Here is a 26561-nt window from a genome sequence, read left to right on the forward strand (position 1 = left end):
CCTAAGCTACATATAACATTAGTTTACTTGTCTTAATCTGAAGTTACAGGTCACCAATGGCCTTACAAATGTTTAATCTCCCTAATAGCAAGAGTTATTATTTTATTATTTATTTTATTTTTTCCACACTCTGATTTATTTTAGTTTTATAACCTACTAAAAACGTTATTTTGGTTTAGTTTTAGTCTAAAATCATCTCTTTAACTACATGGTACATGTAGGTTTTACCAGTTGCTTTCACTTCCATAAAAGGAATAGACCACGTGACTTCCGTTTTTGGTTTATAACGAAATGACTGAAGTTCACAGACTCTCTCTCTTCTTTGTGGCGGCTATACCATACGATGAATCATCACAACAGAAGTTTCACACAAAGTCGTTTCGAGGGAACAGTTGTTACAATTAGAAGGGGCTTCCGGCACCAGTATGCCAAAGCCTACTGCTGCTCGCTCCCAGTCCACGGTTTGGGGGTTCTATAAGAATAGATGGTTTGCAGTGGAATGGTCGCCAAAACCTTAACACTAACAGCATAGCTCTCTCTTGTGCTAGAGGCCAGCTTGAAGAGCTCCTGCCACATCACAACTAGTACAATGTAATCACATCACTCAGTTGTCGCGAATCAGATTTACCTATGAAAATTCGACCTCGCTCCAACTGGCTGGGTGACACATCAGGTCAACTGGAAATCCTCCCCCGAGTCCGACGCTGCAAACCCCATGGCATTACCACCTTACTATCAAAAGTTATTCGGGTCGCTCGCCCGAGCGATGGTAGCGTTTACCGTACCCCAGTGGTGATCAATGCCAACAGAGGATGTGACCTGGAGGAGCCCACTTTGCGCCCCCACATTTTTGATCTCTTTTGATATATTTCTATTCATGTCCATGTGTACTGTAAGCACCAATTTATACCAAGGCAAATTCCTCCTACCTATGAAAATGGACCTGGCAATAAACCTGATTTTCATTCTGCATCTGTTTGTTCCATACTTGTGTATTTCTGCATTTATTTAGGTCAACTGTCTGTCTGTCTGTCTGTCTACGTGTGGCACCTTATCACCAAAGCAAAGTCCTACTACCTGACAAATACAACTTGGCAATAAAGCTCTTTCGGATTCTGATCCTCCGGTGTCTGGTCCAGCTTGTCATCCCCGTTCCTGTCTGCCTCGCCCTGCTGCCTGCTTCCCAGTGGCTTTTCACTAACCCCAACCACTCGGGGTCCATTTCACCTAGGTCTTCCGGTGCCGCTGATCCTTCCAAATGTACCATCATCACACTCATTCAAATCTAAAAGACCTCAGATCAGCAAATACTCTCACGTAACTAGAAGATTTTGGGGGTCCTTGGGGTTTCTAAAAGCATTTTCATTTGTTGTTTAACTGCAAGCTATATTTCAGAATGTTTTTTAACAATTTGTGCTTTAAAAAAGTGGTGGAGACAAAATCTCTAGAGCCATGCCTCTAAAATCCAAACCTGCCCACTTGTTAGGCATGGACCACAATGCAGGGATTTTCAGCTGGTTATATGTTCACCACATTTAACACATCTAATTTTGCATGTACAATTTTCATGTGTGCATCTTTGAAAATAGAGATGGATGTTTGCCCTTGTCAACATCTCTGCTCCTCCATTCCATGAGTTACTTATTGAAAATCCTATAGTGACGGTGTCTGTCCCCCGACCATCAGAATTATTTAAATCAAAGGTAAACAGAAGAGGAGCTGTGCATAAAAACCTCATAAAAATTAAAACCACAAGAGCAATAGTGCAAATGAATAGGAAAATTAAATGTGGACTTGGAAATCACTGCAACCAATTCTTTTTGTTATAGTGTACCGAGCACCTGGTCCGTACTCTGAATTCTTATCTGAATTTGCAGTTTTGAGTTGAGTTTTTGTCAACTTTAGTCCTTAAAACGGACAAAGTTATTATTGTAGGGGATTTTAATATTCATGTGGACGTTGAGAATTACAGCTTTAGTACTGTCTGTTAGATTCCATTGGCTTCTCTCAGAGTGTTCATGAACCAACTCACTGTTTTAACCACACCCTCGACCTTGTTCTGGTATATGGTATTGAAATTGAACATTTAATAGTGTTCCCACAGAATCCCTCTTTATCTTGTGGTTTCCGAACGATGCCACAATCTGACCACTGTTTGATAACTTTTGAGTTTGTATTGCTGAACTACACGCCATTTGGCAAAAATTTCTATGCAAGATGTCTGTCTGATAGTGCTGTAGCTAAATTTAAGGATGCGATTCCATCAGCTCTAAATTCATTATCAAGTCACAAAGTAACGGAGGACTCCTATGCTAATTTCAGTCCCTCCCAAGTCGATCATCTTGTTGATAGTGCTGCAGGCTCGCTGCAAATGACACTCAACTCTGTAGCCCCTCTAAAAAAGAAAATACTAAAACAAAGACGGTTAGCTCCATGGTATAATACTGAAACTCAAAAATTAAAAATGCAAATTAAGTATTTAAAAATCATACAATGTGATTTTCTGGATTTTTGTTTTAGATCCCATCTCTCACAGTTGAAGTGTACCTATGATAAAAATTAGAGACCTCTACATGCTTTGTAAGTAGGAAAACCTGCAAAATCAGCAGTGTATCAAATACTTGTTCTCCCCACTGTACGTAATATTGCGAAAATCAGGAACATCCTGTCTAAAAATGATGCAGAAAAACTAGTCCATGCATTTGTTACTTCTAGACTGTTACTTCCATTAAGACTCTTCAGCTGATCCAGAATGCTGCAGCACGTGTTCTGACAGGAACCAGGAAAAGAGATCATATTTCTCCTGTTTTAGCTTCTCTGCATTGGCTTCCTGTAAAATCCAGAATAGAATTTAAAATCATTCTTCTCACATACAAAGCTCTTAATGGTCAGGCACCATCTTATCTTAAAGAGCTCATAGTACCTTACTACCCCACTAGAGCACTGCGCTCCCAGAATGCAGGGTTACTTGTGGTTCCTAGAGTCTCCAAAAGTAGACTAGGAGCCAGAGCGTTCAGCTATCAAGCTCCTCTCCTGTGGAACCAGGTTCCAGTTTGGGTTCAGGAAGTAGACACATTCTCCACATTTAAGAGTAGGCTTAAGACTTTCCTCTTTGATAAAGCTTATAGTTAGGGCTGGCTCAGGTGAGTCGTGAACCATCCCTTAGTTATGCTGCTATAGGCCTAGAGGGGGATTTCCCATGATGCACTGAGCTCCTCTCTCCTCTTCTTTCTCTCCTCATCCAATGCAAACTCATCCCATTAATGCATGTTACTAACACAACTTCTCCCCTTTCCCGTAGTCTTGTGCTTTCTCGTCCCTCTCCTCTCTCCTTCTATCACTTCCTGCAGGTGTTTCTGGCTCTGGAGCTGTGGAGTCTGGATCTGTGGTTGTGAGTCACCTGCTGCCCAACCTCAGTGGGGTCGTTTGCCAGGATCGTCAATACTGCTGGTTCGTTAGTGTTCCTGGTTGTTAGGACTAAACGACCATTGTTGGCATCTTCACCTGAGGCCAATAGGTTACGCTTGTTGAGTTTCCTGGGAAGTGATGAAAGGACAGCATTGTAAGTGGGGGATAAGTGGTGGCGTAGACCCCCTCCCCTGTTCAATGACGGCTTCTCGACCCTGGTGTAGATGGCTTCCTTGACACCTCTTTCAAACCATCCATCTTCTCTGTCTAAAATGTGCACCTGGTGGTCCTCAAACAAGTGTCCTCTGTCCTTCAGATGTAAGTAGACTGCAGAGTCTTGACCTGAGGAGTTGGCCCTTCTGTGTTAAGCCATGCGTTTGTGTAGTGGTTGTTTAGTCTCCCCAATATACAGGTCTCTGCATTCCTCACTGCATTGGACCGCATACACTAGATTGCTTTTCTTGTGTTTGGGTCTTTGGGGTGTACCAGTATCTGTCTTAGTGTGTTCTTGGGTTTAAAAAACACAGGGATGTTTTGTTTGTTGAAAATCCTCCTGAGTTTGTCTGATACTCCAGACACGTTTGGAATCCCAATGTTGTTGCGTTTGACCTTCTTTTCCTCCTCCCCTGTAGTTTTGTTCTTCTTGGATCTTGTGGTTGTTTTCACAAAGGTCCATTTAGGGTATCCACAGGCTGTAAGTGCCCCCTTCAGGTGTTTCTGTTCCTTCTCTCTGGCTTGGGCGCTTGTTGGTATGTTTTCCGCTCTGTGGTGCAATGTTCTCTGGTGGAGGCAGATGGCCGCCTACCCTGAGCCATGGTTCTGCTCAAGGTTTCTGCCTCTTAAAAGGAAGTTTTTCCTTGCCTCTGTCGCCTAGCGCTTGCTCTTGGTGGGAACTGTTGGGTTTCTGTAAATATCATCACAGAGTACGGTCTAGACCTGCTCTTTTATGAAAAGCGTTCAGAGGTAACTGTTGTTGTGATTTGGCGCTATATAAATAAAACTGAACTGAATTTAACCTGCAAACCAATTCCAATAAATCCCTGCTAGATCAATAAACTGTCAATTGTAGTTTGTGTAATAGTGATGTATTAATATAACTCAGCTCCTCGGTCACTCAGTGGCAATTTTCAATTACATTTTTGTTTATCTAGAGCCAGATCATAACAGACAGTATCTGCCCGTCAATCTGAAGATCGGCGGTTCAATCCCCGGCTCCTCCAGGCTGCATGTTGAAGTGTCCTTGGGTAAGATACTGAACCCCTGGTTGTCCCTGGTGGCTGTTCCACCAGTGTATGAATGTGTGTGAATGGTGAATGCGATGTAGTGTTAAAACGCGCTTTGACTAGAAAGGCGCTATACAAATACAGAGCATTTGTCACACAGGTGTCATGTAGGTGAAAAAAGGCGGTTCTTGAAAATACAGTATGCTACCATGGGTCAACACAACCCTTACCACAGGCACGTTCCTGTATACATTGGTATTACATTCAAGACAATTGGTAACTAAAATCTTATACAAAAAAAGTTTTTTCAGTTAAATATATAAAGAAATCAATAAATCGAAACACTTTTCATAATTGTTGGTATCTGTCAACAGCACATTTATTTCAAGTATACAGTACTAATGCTGTAATATAGTAAATGTACTATACATATGGATGTCTTAAAACAGACAAGAGTAACAAATTAACTAAATTCTATTTGGGGATGTCATGTCTGCAGTGTTCAAATCAAGGAAGAAAATAATAGCTGTTGCATCACAACATTGACTTCTGGCTCTTCTGATGTGCTTCACTTCCTCCTTTTCTACTGACAAACACTCCTCCAGATGTCTGATGCAGGTAGCCATTGTAGAAGTCAGCTGCTGTCAGCCTTTTCTTCAGGACCACTGTCTTGAATCCCACCCAGCCATCCTGGAACAGGGAACACAGATCAACATAAATGGTTGACCCACAAAAATATCAGAATGACTTAAATTCTAAAGAAAAGGAAGTGCTATTGTCACTACATTCAAAACAGTCTGGGGTTAGAACAGGCCTTGTTATTAATGCCACAGGTGGAACAGTGTACCTTAAAGTCAGACTCATACTGAGGTTACAAGAGTTGGGCGATCATCTCTATTTTTCTCTAATAATGGCCACTCGAGATCACTGATCGCCAGGGTGTTACGTTGCAGAATGCCAGTGAAATGCCAGAATTAAAAATTTAGGCTTAACTGTAGTGTCAGAGACAACTGTGACATCACAGGGCTCCAGACTAACTTTTCCACTGGTAGCACTGGTTGGTCAGTTGGTCGCACCAGCACATACAGTGGGTACGGAAAGTATTCAGACCCCTTTAAATTTTTCACTCTTTGTTTCATTGCAGCCATTTTCCAAAAATCAAAAAAGTTCATTTTATTTCTCAGTAATGTACACTCAGCACCCCATCTTGACAGAAAAAAACAGAAATGTAGAAATTTTTGCAAATTTATTAAAAAAGAAAAACTGAAATATCACATGGTCATAAGTATTCAGACACTTTGCTGTGACACTCATATTTAACTCAGGTGCTGTCTATTTCTTCTGATCATCCTTGAGATGGTTCTACACCTTCATTTGAGTCCAGCTGTGTTTGATTATACTGATTGGACTTGATTAGGAAAGCCACACACCTGTCTATATAAGACCTTACAGCTCACAGTGCATGTCAGAGCAAATGAGAATCATGAGGTCAAAGGAACTGCCTGAAGAGCTCAGAGACAGAATTGTGGCAAGGCACAGATCTGGCCAAGGTTACAAAAAAAATTCTGCTGCACTTAAGGTTTCTAAGAGCACAGTGGCCTCCATAATCCTCAAATGGAAGACGTTTGGGACGACCAGAACCCTTCCTAGAGCTGGCCGTCCGGCCAAACTGAGCTATCGGGGGAGAAGAGCCTTGGTGAGAGAGGTAAAGAAGAACGCAAAGGTCACTGTGGCTGAGCTCCAGAGATGCAGTCGGGAGATGGGAGAAAGTTGTAGTAAGTCAACCATCACTGCAGCAATCCACCAGTCGGGGCTTTATGGCAGAGTGGCCCGACGGAAGCCTCTCCTCAGTGCAAGACACATGAAAGCCCGCATGGAGTTTGCTAAAAAACACCTGAAGGACTCCAAGATGGTGATAAATAAGATCCTCTGGTCTGATGAGACCAAGATAGAACTTTTTGGCCTTAATTCTAAGCGGTATGTGTGGAGAAAACCAGGCACTGCTCATCACCTGTCCAATACAGTCTCAACAGTGAAGCATGGTGGTGGCAGCATCATGCTGTGGGGGTGTTTTTCAGCTGCAGGGACAGGACGACTGGTTGCCATCGAGGGAAAGATGAATGCGGCCAAGTACAGGGATATCCTGGACGAAAACCTCTTCCAGAGCGCTCTGGACCTCAGACTGGGCCGAAGGTTTACCTTCCAACAAGACAATGACCCTAAGCACACCGCTAAAATAACGAAGGAGTGGCTTCACAACAACTCCGTGGCTGTTCTTGAATGGCCCAGCCAGAGCCCTGACTTAAACCCAATTGAGCATCTCTGGAGAGACCTGAAAATGGCTGTCCACCAACGTTTACCATCCAACCTGACAGAACTGGAGAGGATCTGCAAGGAGGAATGGCAGAGGATACCCAAATCCAGATGTGAAAAACTTGTTGTATCTTTCCCAAAACGACTCATGGCTGTATTAGATCAAAAGGGTGCTTCTACTAAATACTGAGCAAAGGGTCTGAATACTTATGACCATGTGATATTTCAGTTTTTCTTTTTTAATAAATTTGCAAAAATTTCTACATTTCTGTTTTTTTCTGTCAAGATGGGGTGCTGAGTGTACATTACTGAGAAATAAAATGAACTTTTTTGATTTTTGGAAAATGGCTGCAATGAAACAAAGAGTGAAAAATTTAAAGGGGTCTGAATACTTTCCATACCCACTGTACATATAGTGTGTGTGTATATAATATACACACAGCACATAACAGCAGGGTGTAAGATGCAGGCAAGAAGTGCATACATGGAACGCCACAACCAGGTAGCTGTCATAGTGTACAGGAACATCTGCCATGAGTATGGGCTGGAAGCCCCAAGGTCAAAATGGAAGACACCTCCTAAGGTAGTTGAGAATGACCGAGCTAATGTCCTGTGGGACTTCAAGATCCAGACTGACAAACTGGTGATGGCTAACCAACCAGACATCGTGTTGATCGACAAACAGCAGAAGAAGGCTGCAGTGATAGATGTGGCAATCCCAAGCGACAGCAACATCAAGAAGAAGGAACACGAGAAGCTTGAGAAATACCAAGGGCTGAAAGAGGAGCTAGAAAAGATGTGGAAAGTAAGAGCAACAGTGGTGCCAGTGGTAATCGGAGCACTGGGGACTGTGACCCCCTATCTATCTATCTAGCCGTCCGCAGGGCGCAGCTGGCGTTGGGAGGCTTGGATTCTTATCACAACTGCTTGCAGTTCTACTTTATTTTGTATTCTTTCTCTTTATTAATTTATTACTTTAGATAGATACATTGGATGAGTTTTTGTAAAATGTAACAAGATAAATTTGAATGCATTTGTGCCCAATCACCGCGTCATGCAATTGCCCAAGAATTTAAATAATAATGAATTATATTAAATTCATAATTTGTGTTAAAAAGAGAAAGTAATTGCAGCACAGTAGTGGGCATGTCATGACTTTGTTGTTGTACTGATTCTAAAAAATATATATTTTTTATTATTGTCACATTATTGAAGTGATATGATGGAACATTTGCACAGGTTATATCCCACCTGAATTCTGTTGTTCAGGACATTTTACAAATCCTGTAAAACACTCATTCAAATGAATAAATATAATTCTGTGCAATGTTTTGATGTGGCAGTATGGACAAAGTAAAGAAGGACAGGTGTGCAGTTTAGCTTATTGTCAGTACTAGTTGAACAGTTGAGTTAACAGACCTTACAGCAGACAGCCAGAGTATCGGACTCCTTCTGATAGTGCACTGAGCCAGGAACTGGATTCCTCCTTGGATCTGCAAACAGCATGTCAGTGACATAGGACAGCTCAGGTTACACTTTACTGGAGTAGCATAGGGCAACAGCAAACACACACACATCAAATCTTAATGCCGCTGCCCTGAAAAGATTCCTAATAAAAAGTGTTAAAAGTAGGATTGTAATGTCGGTACAATGCCAAAGCATTGCAATGCAAAGCTTCTCAGGCCCTATTCATAGTTTTCAGTCATGTGACATGTGCGGTGACCTGGAGGGTAAAACATAGACCAATATAGCGGCTCACACTGTGACCTACACCGTCGATTCGACGCAGATGTATAAATTGCACTTAACAGAACTGGCGTTGTGAAATATATACATTTTAGATACTTACCAATACTGAATATTTTAAACGGTTTAATACTCATTTTCCACAGTATCGATACTGAAAATACGCTTCTGTTCTATGCTCTCAACAGCGAGTTGACACACACACAAAGCTGAAGCGCCCACATAGCCCTGCCTCCTGTCACTCACAGCGCTGTCTACTTGTCTCGTTTGCTCTGGTTGAATAGCATAATTTTTTTTCCTGCTGGAGTTTCAACAAGTCCCACATTACTGTGCTGTGAGTGGCTAGTACTCATCACTTGTGAATGAATGCTGGCAAAGGTTACAAGCAAGTCCATTTGAAAGTGACAAAACCAACTGAGCAAAGCACCTGCTGGACTGACACTCTGACCTCTATAAAGAGGAGAGGTTAGAGATGTCTCCCCTTTCAACATCACTAAAGTATTAAACAAGATGGACCAGTAAACTGTTGTTGATAAGATAGTTGTCCTGTTTGCCTAACAGCCATTTATAATTCTCAAAACTAAACTAATCCCCTTCAGAGCTATCAGACCTGAGGAATCTCAGACAGCAAAGATTCAGCTGATAGGAAAATACTAAAGCCCCATCCACACTACTCCGCTTTTGTTTAAAAACTGAGTTTGAAAACAAATACGATCTCGGTCCACAGCAGCGCTTTAGCTGTGTATAAGAGTTGATCTCCGTCTACATCAAAACAACTGAAAACGAATCCACATCCAATCCAGATTACCACAAAATCTAGTGGCCGTTCACATACACTGGCCATGTGTGTGGAGAGGGGTGTGAAGAGACACTTCACAACATGCAATATTAGGTTCACGAGAACGAGACAAAAAGATCCTTAAACAGCGTTTTTAAGATATCTTCAATGCTGAAGATACATGAGCGGGGGGTCTGGTGGAACCCCAGACCATTAAACACTTCATTTCCTGCATTCTGGTGAAAGTTTCTGCACCAATTTATGGTGGAAATGTTTTATTTACGTAAAAGGAAACACAAACTTCAGGGAGCACGTGACATTTTAATATAAATATAATAGAATCTCAGTGAGTGTAGCTCTCAGGCATTCTGTGCTGCTTTCAGATCTCTTTCTCCTCTAGATCTACTTTTCTCATGTAATATCATCCCTGCTGAGGCAACACACATGCAGGCATGATTTAGTCTTCCCTCCTCTTTTGTCATGTTCACAGGGAGAGAACGGAAAACTTCGCCAAAAAGTGGGAAAGTTCACATTTTGGGGTCATTTTATGAGCTTAAGTTCCTTTTTTTGCACATTTGTTTCATCTATATTTTAATTGCACTGCATGTTTTCTTAGTGTGCAAATAAACTTTTCTAAAGGCATTTTCATTTGTTATTTAACTGCAAGATATATTTCAGAAAGTTTTTAACAAATTGTGCTTTAAAAAAGTGGTGTAGCGTCCCCAGTGTAACTGATACCTATGCATGAAGCAGATGGTCTATATGGCCAAAGAAAAACACCAGAATTTATTTTGCATGGACCAACAACGAACTGGAACTATTACTGAATGTAACACGGGAGTTTAAAGTGACTGTGGCGGTGGAAAACAGACTTGGAGTCGACGCAAAGTAACCGACGACATACACAGTACAAGTGTAGAATGCTGCAAATGTTATTTGCACAAATCAAAATATTTTAATAAAACTACCATATCAAAAACTCTGTCAGTAGCATCGTGTTTCTGCTTTGCATTAGTTATAAGACCCAATCAGAAAGCCAAATGTGAGCGTCTGCGTCACCGTTTTGCCCATCTGCATTAAAAAGTAACTGTATTAGTCTGGACGGGAGGTGCAAACATAGCAGAAGGTCTCAACGCAGTAGTGTGGATGGGGCCTAAGGTCATACGTTAATTAACTGAAGCTGTTCTGCTTAACACACAGTACTATTAACTTTACTTACTGAGATAAGTTGATTAAATAATTTAGTAATTTAATTCAGTAATTTAATCACAAATATTGATTTTTCAAGGTATTGTATTGAAGAAAGAACAAAACACGAAACAGTACTTTACTTGAGTACAGTTATTGGCCACTCTACCCACCTCTGTTCATGGTCCAATAAATCTGAATTTAACAAACTTACCACATAACGAAATGTTACATTTTCCTACAAAATCCAGAAGTTTTATTGTCCTGCCCATCCATGTGGTCCTCAAAGGAACCTGATGGCAGAGAGAAGATTCATTACAGTGATATTCCACAGGGTCTTCCATTGCTCAAAGTGAACAACAGTCCAGGTCAGTTATCATTACCCGGGATCCAATGGCACGATACAGGCGACTAATTTGGTCACAAGTCTGTTCCTCCCACACCACCCAGCTCATGGACACAGTGATTTTTGGGGCTGTTGGATGAAACGAATATGTAAGTTGGAAGAATTCCTCATATTTTATATTTAGTATGACTAGGGATGCATCGAAATGAAAATTCTTGGCCGAAGCCAAGTCGAATATAATGAAAGATTTTTCCATTTATTTTGCCAATTTTTTTACCACTGCATAAATTAAATAGTCAACATGTGCTTTTTCCTCAGTGTTTCCCCACAGGATTTGGAGAGACTATGGTGGGTGGGTCCGGGGCCTGAAAGGGTCCGGTGAAGTAAATTACATGTGTCCATTTACTTTTAATGTAATATGTTTTCTACTTTCTGTGAATATAATCCAATTAATCTTATTTCCATCCTGTATAGACACCCTATTTTGAAAACCGGACGTTGACACGTGTATCCTCGCACTGAATTCATCAAGTCCGACCCACTTTGATGTGTGTCTAACACACTTCTCTGCTCCTCCATTCCAGGAGTTACTTTGCGAAAATCCTATAGTGACGGTGTCTGCCCCCCGACCATCGAAATTATTTAAAAAGGTAAACAGAAGAGGAGCTGTACATAAAAACCTCATAAAAATTAAAACCATAAGTTCTATATTGCAAACGAATAGGAAAATTAAATGTGGACTCTTAAACGTCAGATCTCTCTCCTCTAAAGGTGTACTAGTAAATGAACTAATATCAGATTATGATATTGATTTATTTTGTCTTACTGAAACCCGCTGGGTGATGGAGAATATGTTAGCCTAAATGAATCCACCCCTCCCAGTCATATTAATACTCACATTCCTCGAAGCACAGGCCAAGGAGGTGGAGTTTCAGTTATCTTCGTGCTTCATGCTTTGATAGTATTGATTGGAAATGTGCATGTAATGTAGATGTGATAGAAGGAATATGTTAGGACATGTTGAAGCTTGTTGTGAAATACTGGACTGAGTGTGACAGCCTCATGACTGTGAGTCATTGAGAGAGAAGGTTCAGCAGGAGAAATGAGTGGAGGGAACAAGGACATCTCTGAAACAAATGAACAATCTATGTGCCAGTAGTCACGTAGACAGGATAAGGGTGGTGGCTGATAGGACAAAGAAATCAGCCACGGAGTAGGATATATAAAGAGAAGCCAGAAAGAGATCGGGGTTATTCCTCGGCGGATCTCAAGAGGCATCGGACTCGGAACAAGACCATCACCGCACCGGACCAAGAGCCAAGACAAGAGATGGGGATTTGAACAGCAAACAACTAGGGAACGCTTCAGAGATTTCTTCAGCAAAGTTTCAACAGATCATGCCACGGAGGATAACCATAACAGCCAAGACAACTGAAGAATCATCGGACTCGGAAGATTTTCTCCTTTTCAACTGCGACGAAGACTGAAGACTTTTGAAGACAATTTGAGGGCTTTGGACAAAGCCTCAGGTTTCCACCAGAGTCATCAGCTCAGCAGAAGAGGGAAAGAGCTCCTTGGCCAGGACAACTCCTTCCCCTCCCTTTCTCTCCAAAAAAGAAGAAAACCAAAAACATTCAAGCCCAGCTATTTGTATCAGGTTTTGAATTTTAAACAGTTTTATTATTTTTACTAATTTTAATCAGTTTTAGCTGTATGCTTGCCCTTGCTAACTTTATGCAATAAAATATATAATCACTGCATTTAAAGAATGATAGTCGACATTGAAGTTATTTCCTCACTAAGGTAGTAATCAATTAGGTAAAGTGTGTTTAACATCTTTGAGGTTCTTATAGGTTGCTCTAGCCACTGAAATTAACTTATCCTTGGGGCCTATTTTCCTGGCCACTAAATACCAACCTGGCAACCATACCAAGTGCACTGATCAATGAGAAGAGAGCTGTCGTTAACGGGCGTGGCTGGGGTGGTATCTGGCTCTAGGGCTATTCAGTCAGGTGCCATCTCAGAGTAAGCAGGGTAGGCGTTCGGAAGAAGACAGTTAGAAGCCAGGCGAATCTCTTCGACACCAGCTTAAACAGTCCTCAGTCATACCTACTAGGGTAATACCCATAGGCCTAGAGGATCAGACCCTTTAAGACGGAGAGCTGGTCCAGTACCTCCTGAACATGGGTGACTCGGGATCTAACAAACCTCATCCCATTAATGCATGTTACTATTTCCACTTTTTCCCTTTCCCGTAGTCTTGTGCTTTCTCCTCCCTCTCCTCTCTCCTCCTATCACTTCCTGCAGGTGTTTCTGGCTCTGGAGCTGTGGAGTCTGGATCTGTGGTTGCAAATCACCTGCTGCCCCTGTGTTCCTGCTCAACACCCTCTGCTACAATTATTGTTACTAGTCCTATTGTTATTATTGTTATTATGATCATTAACATTACGATTATTATCATTAACACTACTATAAATATCTGTATCATTATTCATTCAGTCTATAGCAACATCACCTTTACTGTCTGTACCTCTGTGTATATTGTATAGGCTGCCTTCCTCCCCTCTCAGTCTCCTTCCATCTCTCTCTCTCTCTCCCTCACCCCCAACTGGTGGAGGCAGATGGCCGCCCATGGTCCTGCTCAAGGTTTCTGCCTCTTAAAGGAAGTTTACTTGCCTCTGTCGCCTAGTGCTGCTCTTGGTGGGAACTGTTGGGTTTCTGTAAATATCATCACAGAGTATGGTCTAGACCTGCTCTTTTATGAAAAGCACTCCGAGATAACTGTTGTGATTTGGCGCTATATAAATAACATTTAATTGAATTGCTAGGAGAACAGAGCAGTGTCTGCAAACAGCGACTTTGGTGACTTTCTCAGACACTTTGAAATGCTTCCGTGCTGCCTACATGTCAAAGTAATTGTCGGGTAAAATTTCTTAGGCCTTTTGACTCATTAGGCCGAACACCAAAAGTGCAGTATTTGCTATATCAGCCGATTAGTTTCAGTGACCGAACATTTGGTGCATCCCTATTCATGACTGTTTCTATGTCTGTGAAGGTTCTCAGTCATCCAGGTCATCCAAAAGAAGCTTAAAGTCAAGGACAGCTGGACTTGGTTGAAGATACTAGAAGACGTTTTGTCCCTCATCTAAGAGACCTCTTCAGTTCTGACTGTCTGGAAGGGAAGCTCAGCTATTTAACCTCTGTGGGGTCGTTTGCCAAGATGATCGATTCCACAGGTTCGTTCGTGCTCCTGGCTGTTGTAACAACAGGTCATTAGAGCCACACGCGGCCAAGTCTGAATGACCAATGTTGTCAACTTTGCCTGTGGCCAAGAGGTAAAATTTTAGTTTCCTGGGAAGTGGTGAAAGGACAGCATTGTAAGTGGGGGATGAGTGATGTCGCAGAGTCCCTCCCCTGTTAAGCGACGGCTTCTCAAATGGCTTACTTGACACCTCTTTCAAACCATCCAGCAACATTAACTCAGTCACTTACAACATTGCTAAATACATATCTACTGTCCTAGCCCCCTTCGTTGGCAACACGCTGAACCACATCCAAAACTCCAAAGACTTTATGAACAAAGTCCGAGGTCAGAAATTGGACCCAGAGTAAACCATGGTGTCCTATGATGCAACTTCCTTGTTCACATGCATCCCCACTATGGAGGCAGTAGAAACCATAAGTACATGACTGCTAAAAGAAAACCCACTGGATAGTAGAACTAGCCGCAGCCCTGAGAAGATCTGCCTCCGCCTAAACACCACCTATTTCCAGTACAACTGAGGATTTTACTGTGCAATGGGCTCATCTGTATCTCCTATTGAAGCCAACATTTACGTGGAAGAAGTGGAGAACAAAGCCCTGAACTCCTTCAGAAGAACAGCACCAAGCCACTGGTACAAGTATTTGGACCACACATGGGTCAAAATTAGGGATAGGGATCGTTCCCCTGCTCTAAAAAGGACCCGGTTCAAAAATTTCTCAAAACCTGAAAATCAATAAGGTCCGAGCTTATGGATAACTGCTATCGAGACTAGCGGGTCCTATAATATAACAATATGTCTCGAGCGTCAAATCTGGTTTAACTTGAAACGCAATGGATGACAAAACTAATGTTTTTATTGATGGCACAAAATACGGTTTCAAACGGGCCCTGGACTGTCTATCATCAGGCTGCAGCCTCTGCTGCTCTGTTGGCTCACACACACACACACACACACACACAAATTCATGGCAATGCAAGCCCCCCCCACCCCGAAGTACCAGTACTTTTGGGTTGTACTACCCCCCAAAGCAAGGACTTTTTGGGGAGTAAAACACCTTACATACCACTGATGCGCAGACCTGTGTGAAATTGGTAGTTGAACGCAAATAAACATCCTTGTCCGGAATATCCAGAAAAATCACATCCCTGCAAAAAAGTAAGTATTGGTCTGCATTTTATTGGTTTGCAAACAACGGTGGAAAAGAGATGAGCAGTCATAGAAAATCACCCGGGATTCTCCAGTTAAAGCCAGTAGCCTCTACTCGCCCATTCAGAAATTCACTGCAAAGCAAGCCCCACCCCCCTAAAGTACCGGTACTTTCGGTAAGTACTACCCCCTGAGCAGGGACTTTTTGGAGGTAAAATAAAAACCCTAGAACTAAATTTAGACCCTGGTCCCTCCGGTGGAAAAACAGTGAGTTCCTCCCAAGGTTCCTAGTTCCGGGGTATAGTTCCTTTAATTGAAACGCAGCTTAAGACAGATACTGGTCCACCCTAAAGACCGCACAATTAACTGTAACTGTGGGATTAATAAAATATATCTTCTTCTTCTTCACACCCAAGCACAAGAAAAGTAATCTAGTGTATGCAGTCCAATGCAGTGAGGAATGCACAGACCTGTATATTGGGGAAACTAAACAACCACAACACACATTAATGGCTCAACAAGAACTCCTCAGGTCAAGACTCTGCAGTCTACTTACATCTGAAGGACAGAGGACACTCGTTTGAGGACCACCAGGTGCACATTTTAGACAGAGAAGATGGATGGTTTGAAAGAGGTGTCAAGGAAGCCACTTACACCTGGGTTGAGAAGCCGTCTCTGAACAGAGGAGGGGGTCTACGCCACTACTTATCCCCCGCTTACAATGCTGTCCTTTCATCACTTCCCAGGAAACTCAACAAGCACAAACTATTGGCCTCAGGTGAAGATGCCAACGATGGTCGTTCAGACTTGGCCATGGGTGGCTGTAACGACCATGACGACTGGCGTTACCACAGCCAGGAGCACAACGAAGCAGTGGTATCGATCATCTTGGCAAACGACCCCACTGAGGTTAAATAGCCGAGTTTCCCTAAAAGCCAGTCAGAACTGAAGAAGTCTCTTGGATGAGGGACGAAACGTCTTCTGGTATCTTCAACCAAGTCCGGTTGTCCTTGAATTTAACCTTCTTTGGATGACTGGGTCTATGTAGTCAGGAGCTACATACCAAATGTCGCACCCGTCTGTCCTTGCTCCCTTTTATGTGCCCTTCTGTCAGACAGTGTCATCAATGTATCAATCAGCTGCAATCAAAACGTGACCATACCGTTAGTATGTCATACGTCATATGGTAACAATCTTCTACCAGGCATGTTCTAACAACTCACCAGATGTGCTCCCTTTGTGGCTAGGGCAGCTCCAAGCTCTTCAGCAGTGCAGTTCTCATGGACCTGATGGAACTCCTGGTTGAGAATGGGGCCCACGTCAAACCTGGGATGTGAGGACATTCTGTTTATGTTTGTAGTGAGGACAAAATAGGATGAAAACTGAGAAGCTTTCTGTCTGTGCACCTGTGAGGGCGGATCTGCATGATGGTGACTCCCGTCACAGTGTCACCATGAATGATGGTGTGGAAGACGGGTGCTGGACCTCGCCACCTTGGCAGCAGGCTGGGGTGAACATTTAAAATCCCGCTGCAAGGAAAGAGTGTGTGCACAGACACACATACATAGTTTATATACAGTTTAGACTGTCATGCCTCTGTGTCCAAGTTTATGTAGTGGCCATGGATTCAGGCCAACACCACCCTGTTGCTGTGAGGACAGCGTATACACTGAACATTGTTTTGAGATGACTTTTTGTAGCAATCTTATCACATTTCAGTAGTGGAGCAACGGATCCTAGTTGAACCATGATCCAGGAAACAGTTTTACTGGGCGGGACATCGAAAGGGACTACAGACAGAGAGAGGCGGCTCCATTAGAGCCAAAGTAGCACATTTTAAAATGATTTTAACCCTAACCCTGATCTGAAAAATGATCGTGTTTCCATGGCTCAAAACCATGGATCGATCTGGACCGTGAGTTTTGTGATCTGTTGTCCCACCACATGTCAGGCAAAAAACTCTGAGGAGACAAAGATGCACAACATGTAAACATGTAGCTTTATGTGGTAACTGAGGTTAATAAGTTGTTTTATAAATACACAAAATGGCCAAAAGTATTTAGACACCGCTTCTTGTAAATCACAGCACTGTGAGACAGTCAGACAAGTTGTAAAGGAAACAGGTGTATGCTCAAACCCACATGTAAAGTAGGACAACGTTAAAGCAGAATGTAAACTGATGGATGTTTCCAACAGACTCACTGCCTCACTGTCTGACTTACTTGTGTTTCCTGACCTGTCTAACCTTTTCTGAGTATTGTGGCGACACACTGAGATCTCTGCCATTACTTTGTTTAGTACAATGTATTCCTAACCTAACTGCAGTTTTTATAATTTATAGCTTGGATAAGTGACCTCCAGTGGCAGATATGAGATTTCTATTAGTCAGCCACTGGCTTAAGATTCAGGGGGGTACTGAGGACGCTGTCATCACATTTAACATGATTTGTTCCTGGCCAGACCAGAGCAGAGCAACAGTCCACAGGTTTTAAAACATCACTGATACACAAAAAATGCTCACTGTGGAAACTTGTTGATCAGTCTCTCAGGGAGTAAACAGCCAAAAGACACCACCACCCCAACATCAAACCGTCCATCCACATTGTCAGGCGGCCAGCTGTGGACTGGAAGGTGGTTCTGCTGAGCAAACCTCTTGACTGGGACTTCACCAGACAGAGTAACAACTTCAAGGGACTCCACTACCCCATCCCGGGAGCTCCTACAAACAGAACATGGAGTTTAGTTGCATGCACACAATTCCCTTATTCCAAGATGACGACCATGTTAAAGCTGTCTATAAAATATATTCACACTACTTTTTTTACATACTTGTAGAATATTTTAGAATGTTGTAACATTTTAAGCTTGTTCTGTTGCTGCTTTTGATATATTTGTGCTGTGTTTAGTCGTTGTAAACTTTGATCTCAATATAACACTTTTTAAAATACATTTTTAACCCACACATATACGTGTATGTATGCATACACACCATACAATAGCAAATAAACCAATAAGTAACTAACAGTCAACAGTCAAAGGTGTAGAAAATGCAGACAGTGTAAAAATGTTCCTTTGAATTGTCCACATTTAAAACATTGATAACAATTTTTGATAAGTATGAGGTCGGGACTCTATGGAGACATCTCTGTCCTCTGCTCTCTGACAAATCCTACTCATTCTCCCTGTGGTTCAATGAATCAATTTATTCAATTGATGATTTTTCTTTTGTTTTTTAAGGGTGAATCATAAAATATGAAGACAGACCTCAAATAGAAGCTTGACAACAATGGTGTCACCTATTAAGGAATTGTTTTGGTCAAAGGTTAAAGTTCACAGAAATGTTAACAGTCTGTTTAATTTTCACTGTTTGAGGGATTTTTAGAGTGCAATCTCTCATAGTTGGAACAGTAAAACATTATGATATATGTACCAGTGACAGTAGAGGACACTAGGAAGGAGAAGCCATGACAACACTGAACTAACTGTTTACACTGGTGAAAGGTCAAATCTGATTTAAATTAAGTTCACAAAATTACAAAGAAAAGGTACATTTCGTATTTGTATTAATAACAAATAATAAATCGTATTATTATTAAAACTATTATCATTATTGTTATTATTAGTAATATTATTATATTACCGTGGTATGTATTTGTGTTCATTTAATCACTAAGACCATCACAAAAAAACACCTTCGGCTCACTCGCAATCCGTCCTTACCACAATAACACTGCTTTAGGAGCAACAGAAATCAGATGGCGGCTGGCTTGACCACGATTTCGCATTTGGTGGCTCACGTTACCGCAGTGAAACACTTTTTTTTTAAGTATTATTGCAAAAAAACAAGTGACTTTTCAAAATATACGTAACAATATGCAAACATACTATGTAGACAAAATACAATAGAGTTTTGCCAGGGGAAGCTAGGTCATTATAACGAGAGGGAGGACCATAAGTTTTAGTCTTTTTGTTATTGGAGCCAGAGATCAGATTAATATAATATCCAACTTCATGGAGAAAAAGTACAAAATTAGTTTTTTTAGTGCTGAATTTACATTTATGAATGTGAAATAACGCAAAGTCTTTATAAATATTCAAATAGTCAATGATGAATCTGCTGAGGTTTTGCCAAAATGTTCTGGTGTGCGAGCAATACCAAAAGAGGTGCATAACAGTTTCTGGGTGATCTTCACAAAAATAGTTTGTATTGATGTCTTTTAAATTTAACCATGAAATGATTAGCAGGGTCTGAGCAATAGAATCAGTGACCTCTGCCATTGTAAGAGGGGTGTCACAATAATCTTTATCTGACACATCAATCTTTCACATTATTTACATTAGTTTAGAAATTGAGATGTAACTTCTTTGTTATATTTTGAGCTGTATAAATTGCAATAAAATTTCGAACAAAGATCTGAAATTAATTTAGCGTCATCAGTAACGACCCCATTAATATTTAAATTATAGATGGAATTGATTTTGGATCGATAATTTTCTAGACGGAAAAAGTAGGTAGAATTTTGCTCCCCCTCCCCCAGCCACCTCTTCCTGGACCTTACAAAGACTCCCTCTGCTTTTTGTTGATACAACTTGTCTAATTTGTTTTGGAGTTGTAAAAGAAGTAGTTTATCCTCCTCTGAAACTTCCTCGGGGGGTCTCTGATAAAATGAGGAAATTTTACTAATGACTTCCTCTTCTTCTGCTCTTTTAGCTTTGGCAACAGAGGTTCCAAACTGTCTTAAGAATTTTCTGACTCAAACTTAAGTAGCTCCCAGTTAGTGTTGTAGGATTTCTCCCTTTTAGCCTTGTTGTAAAAAAAGAGTAAGTTAACTTAATAATTTCAGTCTTAACCTTTTCATGTTTTAATATGGAATTGTTTAATTTCCAGTAGCAAGATCTATGGATTGTATTAGATGCACTAAATTGGATGCTTATATGAATTGCTCTATGGTCAGTGGAGGGTGTCTCAAGAATATTTACTGTAATTTTCTCTTTATAAATGTTACTGGATAACAGCCAAAAAACAATGTGAGGCTGGCTGGATCCTGACCTGTTAATCCCAGTGAAGGATCGTAGATCAGGAAATGTTTCTCTCCTCACACTGTGAAATTTTCCTGTAAGTGTTTTAAGGTTTGGGCTGAGGGAGGAGGGCTGCCCAGGGGGCCACCTGTCAATACCATTATCTAGAGCAATATTAAAGTTTGGATATCTGGTTGACCAAATGTAATTCTTTCCTCTATTGAATCAAGTAACTTATCATTCTCAAGTTTGTTATTATAACCATAAAGATTAATGACTATGATAACTCATAAGACAGTGAAACACTCTCCCATAGCAGTGACAAATGAGCACAATACTGTGAAGTACTATGAAGCGTGTGGTGCGGAGCAGGCCTGCCCTTAAACTTGGTAACGGACTGACCCGATACAGGGGGCGTAATCAATTTTCGCTGTTCTAGCTGTTTTCTGTCCAAAAACAGTGGCCCTTTGTGTCAACAGAGACAGTCTGGCGGGCCGCCATCTTGGTGAGGTCGGCTTTGTCTGGAAGTTTCATTTCTGTCCTCAGATTGAAGTGGAGAAGAAGAGTTTGCTTTAGCAGAGGCGGCCTTTATTGGCCTCTACTGGCAACCTGTAGGAGCTACACAGACACCCAGGAAATGTATGGATTTGTCTCTTTGTATCTTTTTTTCTCCATCAAATTTAGAGTTACAGTTGTATTCCAGGTGTATTAGAAGATATTCAGGTGCATTATAATTTATCTTATGATGGTTTTGATGGTTTATTGCATTAAAATATAGCTCTTTTACCAGGCAAGGATGAAAATATCATACTTTTTCTGTATTTCATCTCCATGTAGTCTGTAATGGAAAAATAAACATGTTAATGTACAATGGATTTTATTCCTTGGCTTCTGACCTTTCAAAGGAGAATTATGCATCTAGGCATAATGGTTGAGGAGATATTACTGATTTATGACAAGATGAGCTCAGCGAGGAATGTTTTGCGCTTTCTTTCAGCATTCAGACTTTTCTTTTTACTACTGCCTTTAATTAAATTTAATTAAATTAAAGCCATAGATTGGTACCTTTCACTGCACTGTAACGTCTGGTTTTCATTTAAATTTTTTTAGATTTTCAGTGCCCTGATTGTCACTGCACGGTAACTTTTACTGTCCTGTTTTAACCTGTTTTTTATCCTGTTTTTATAAAGCGTTTTATTTTTTCAATTTCCCTTTGTTGCTTTTATGTTTTATGTAATGCACTTTGAATTGCCTTGTTGTTGAAATGTGCTATACAAATAAACTTGTCTTGCCTATGTGTCATTTGAGGTTGATATTTGCACCACTGGAAGCGGTATAGTAACGGTAGGCTTTTTGTGTAGGACCATAGACTGTATATAAAAAGTGTAGGACTCACACCTGCTGGATGTGAGGAGTTTAAGAGATTCCACAGCGAAATGATCAGAGCCAAAGAACAAGAGCCTCCAAGGGGGCCCCGCTGAGGACATGAGCCGCCGCTGTCGCCCGTCATTCCTCGTCCTCCACCCTGTCCGCACACAGCAGCGCTGGAACCGGTGGAGGAGGTTAAGAGAAGCTGCTGCTGTCTTACCGCTCGTCCACATCCTCACATCAACTGTCGGTTCGTGTGTCTAAAGATTTTTGTATCTGTACTCTATTTACCAAACATATGTCCACATAGGCGCCGCCATGTTTTCCATTACGTTTCTTCATGGCTTCTTCTTCTTCTTCTGTTCCTTTCCGGCACTCTAGGCACTGTGAGTGCATTTCTGCCTCCCACTGGTGATAGAGGGCCTTTCTCATTTCCCAAATTTCCACCTCCTCGACTCCTCGCGGCTTTTCTGTTATCAAGGCAATAACTACGAACTAACTAAAAAAAAATTATGCAAGGACTTATGTATGTGCAAACACGTGAAATTGGTATCACATGTAATTGGCATGTTATGGAATTTAACTATGGCAATTAAGTGAGAGGAGATGGAAAGCTATGATGTCTACACGTCTTCCTGAAACATTGTTGTTTGTGGTGGTGATGGTGCAATGGATAAGACACAGGGCTTTGGTGTGACAGAACCGGGTTCAACTCCCCAATGTGTCCCTGAGCAAGACACTTAACCCCTCGTTGGTCCAGAGGCGTGCGACCTCTGACATGCATAGCAATTGTAAGTCGCTTGGGATAAAAGTGTCAGCTAAATGTAAAATTTACAAGGCTATGGATTTTAATAATTTTACTAATATATAGGTGAACATATAGGTGCATATATATTTACATATATGTGTACATACAGTGGGTACGGAAAGTATTCAGACCCCTTTAAATTTTTCACTCTTTGTTTCATTGCAGCCATTTTCCAAAAATCAAAAAAGTTCATTTTATTTCTCAGTAATGTACACTCAGCACCCCATCTTGACAGAAAAAAACAGAAATGTAGAAATTTTTGCAAATTTATTAAAAAAGAAAAACTGAAATATCACATGGTCATAAGTATTCAGACCCTTTGCTGTGACACTCATATTTAACTCAGGTGCTGTCTATTTCTTCTGATCATCCTTGAGATGGTTCTACACCTTCATTTGAGTCCAGCTGTGTTTGATTATACTGATTGGACTTGATTAGGAAAGCCACACACCTGTCTATATAAGACCTTACAGCTCACAGTGCATGTCAGAGCAAATGAGAATCATGAGGTCAAAGGAACTGCCTGAAGAGCTCAGAGACAGAATTGTGGCAAGGCACAGATCTGGCCAAGGTTACAAAAAAAATTCTGCTGCACTTAAGGTTCCTAAGAGCACAGTGGCCTCCATAATCCTCAAATGGAAGACGTTTGGGACGACCAGAACCCTTCCTAGAGCTGGCCGTCCGGCCAAACTGAGCTATCGGGGGAGAAGAGCCTTGGTGAGAGAGGTAAAGAAGAACCCAAAGGTCACTGTGGCTGAGCTCCAGAGATGCAGTCGGGAGATGGGAGAAAGTTGTAGTAAGTCAACCATCACTGCAGCAATCCACTAGTCGGGGCTTTATGGCAGAGTGGCCCGACGGAAGCCTCTCCTCACATGAAAGCCTGCATGGAGTTTGCTAAAAAACACCTGAAGGACTCCAAGATGGTGATAAATAAGATCCTCTGGTCTGATGAGACCAAGATAGAACTTTTTGGCCTTAATTCTAAGCGGTATGTGTGGAGAAAACCAGGCACTGCTCATCACCTGTCCAATACAGTCTCAACAGTGAAGCATGGTGGTGGCAGCATCATGCTGTGGGGGTGTTTTTCAGCTGCAGGGACAGGACGACCGGTTGCAATCGAGGGAAAGATGAATGCGGCCAAGTACAGGGATATCCTGGACGAAAACCTTTTCCAGAGTGCTCTGGACCTCAGACTGGGCCGACGGTTTACCTTCCAACAAGACAATGACCCTAAGCACACCGCTAAAATAACGAAGGAGTGGCTTCACAACAACTCCGTGGCTGTTCTTGAATGGCCCAGCCAGAGCCCTGACTTAAACCCAATTGAGCGTCTCTGGAGAGACCTGAAAATGGCTGTCCACCAACGTTTACCATCCAACCTGACAGAACTGGAGAGGATCTGCAAGGAGGAATGGCAGAGGATACCCAAATCCAGATGTGAAAAACTTGTTGCATCTTTCCCAAAACGACTCATGGCTGTATTAGATCAAAAGGGTGCTTCTACTAAATACTGAGCAAAGGGTCTGAATACTTATGACCATGTGATATTTCAGTTTTTCTTTTTTAATAAATTTGCAAAAATTTCTACATTTCTGTTTTTTTTCTGTCAAGATGGGGTGCTGAGTGTACATTACTGAGAAATAAAATGAACTTTTTTGATTTTTGGAAAATGGATGCAATGAAACAAAGAGTGAAAAATTTAAAGGGGTCTGAATACTTTCCGTACCCACTGTACATGTATGCACATATATGTACATATAATATAGGAAAACAGCCAATTTTATTTATGTCACATATATTCAAAACCTATATTAAAACATATATGTTTATATAGATTCTTTCCATGTGGGTACCTACAAAAATAGAGAGTGACTTCTACACACAACTGTTTTTGCACATTTGCAGATTACTTTCTGTCAGTTTGTGGGTCATGTTACATTTGTAACTTCCTTTTAACACATTTGTGGAATTTTGTCCAATGTGTGCAATCACAAATGTAAAAATACATATTTGTAGATAGTTTGACATTATAACACAGAAACATCTCGAGGTTCCAATAAACATAATATCATCTGTTGAAAACAGTCAGATTACAGCAGCCTGATCATTCACTAGGTTACACAGTAGGCTACTACTTTGCGATTCGCCATTTGCCTGCATTTCCCGTGACACAGGAGATCATTTCAGCCCTCAGCTTGATGAGATGAGCGTTTCATCATCAGTCCCTTTACAAATTGACACAGTAACATTCATCTCATACACTCTAAAAACTAATTCAGGGAACCTTTAGTCATTACTTAAATATATATTGTGAAATAAAAAATCAAGTTCTAAGATACTGTTAGACTTTTTACTTGTAATTGTTATTTTACTGAGCTTGGATGACACACAAATTATGCCTCCTGATTCAATATACTATCATGACAGAGTTTAACATTTTCAGTTAATCAAAAAACAATTTAATTTTAAGTTCTGTTAACGTAAAATACAATTTGTTGACGTTTAAACGGCCCACAGTTTCCCTCTCTTGCATGTTCAAGGCAGACGAGTGACCACAGTTAGCTGGACATGATTAGACTATGATGAGAAATACTAAAGGTAACTCGCACAACACAACTTAATTCTTGCAGAGATCAACTTAATTATTAAGTTCATGTTACTTAGAAAAGTGTTTTATTGTGGCCAAAAAGCCTCTTCACCTAACTTAAAACATTATGTTGGATCAACTTAAATACTTGCATTCATATTGACAATTATTAAGTTCATGTTACTTAGAAATGTGTTTTATTGTGGCCAAAAAGCTTCTTCACCTAACTTAAAACATTATGTTGGATCAACTTAAATACTTGCATTCATGTTGACAATTATTAAGTTCATGTTACCAGTACTGTAACCCTAACTTAATGCGCCTTAACCACAAGGGCATTTCTCCCATTTCAGCGAGCAGGGCAGGGACTGGGGAAGTCCTGAGGGCCCCACAGCAGATCCTCAAAGCCCTTGCATGCACCACATCTAACTTAGCCATGACAGTTTTAGAAGCAGATCCATAGACAAAACTCCCATAATCAAGCCCCCGACTCACACCCACCCAGACTTCTCATAACATTCAGAACTTTTTCACATTTCAACACAGTTTTATCTACATGCACAGCCCAAGTCATCCGCTCTTCAAACCATACATTGCATTAAATTATTTTTTAAATTGAAATATAGTTTAGCAGGTTGGATTAAGTTAAGGCTTTTTATTTTTGCTCGTCCATTTAATGGCACATTGGAGCTAACGTTAGCCATCAACTCTGACACGTTATTAGTTATTATTAAGCCGAATTTTATGCTTATGTTAAATGTGATTGTTATTAAGCCATGTTTTATATGTGTTGGTGGAGTCAATTTAAAGTTAGCTACACTTAACCAGTAACAATTATTTGATGTGTTGTTGTTTTTTTCTTTTATTGCCAGAAACCACAGAAAAAATAGGAGGTAGCATGATGTGGCCACCACTGGCATCTTGTCTGAGCAGGGTAAAAAGAAGAAGGAGAAGTAGGAAAGCAACACAGAAAATAAACCAAAAACAGTATAAAATACCTTTTATATTTCCCCTTACATGCCTTGTTGTTTATGTGTAAATACTGCGCTTTATTCTGATAAAATAAAAGGTTTGTCACAGATAAATCAGATGATTGTGAGAGTCATCCTTTTTTTCATTATTGCTAAAGTAGTTGCCTTTACATCCAAAGGTCTAAAGATCTGTTGATCTTAACTGTGGACTGTTCATTCATTGTAGACACTGAGAATGAACTTAAGTATGTAGCTGTTCACATACTGTACAGTATGTAGCCTAAGGAACAATCCTTGTCTTACAGCAGACTTAGACCATTGAACTGGTCACCTTAGCCATCATCGCAACAATTGCCCCTGAGAAATTTGGCAGGAGCCGCCACTGGTTTTAAGC

General features: G+C 41.0%; 1 protein-coding gene across 2 annotated transcripts; it reads right to left on the minus strand.

The window, feature by feature from the left end:
* Positions 1-4983: 4983 nt before the first annotated feature.
* Positions 4984-22150, minus strand: mtfmt (mitochondrial methionyl-tRNA formyltransferase). 2 transcript variants are annotated; one of them, XM_038693460.1, is made up of 9 exons: positions 21832-22149; positions 17936-18133; positions 16821-16943; positions 16638-16740; positions 16478-16553; positions 11040-11131; positions 10871-10949; positions 8364-8437; positions 4984-5321 (listed from the first exon to the last, which is right to left on the minus strand). In XM_038693460.1, exons 1-9 carry the CDS (start codon positions 22032-22034, stop codon positions 5166-5168), a joined length of 1104 nt encoding a protein of 367 aa, XP_038549388.1. In that variant the 5' UTR covers positions 22035-22149; the 3' UTR covers positions 4984-5165. The 2 variants fall into 2 exon arrangements, with proteins under 2 accessions (XP_038549388.1, XP_038549389.1); XM_038693461.1 differs by lacking the exons at positions 11040-11131; positions 16478-16553 and having other exon boundaries at positions 21832-22150.
* Between the last annotated feature and the right edge of the window lie 4411 nt (positions 22151-26561).

This window comes from Micropterus salmoides, unplaced genomic scaffold (assembly GCF_014851395.1).
Source record: "Micropterus salmoides isolate LMB-PRFRI ecotype aquatic unplaced genomic scaffold, ASM1485139v1 Ms_hic_scaffold_3, whole genome shotgun sequence".
In the NCBI taxonomy this organism is placed as follows: Eukaryota; Metazoa; Chordata; class Actinopteri; order Centrarchiformes; family Centrarchidae; genus Micropterus; species Micropterus salmoides.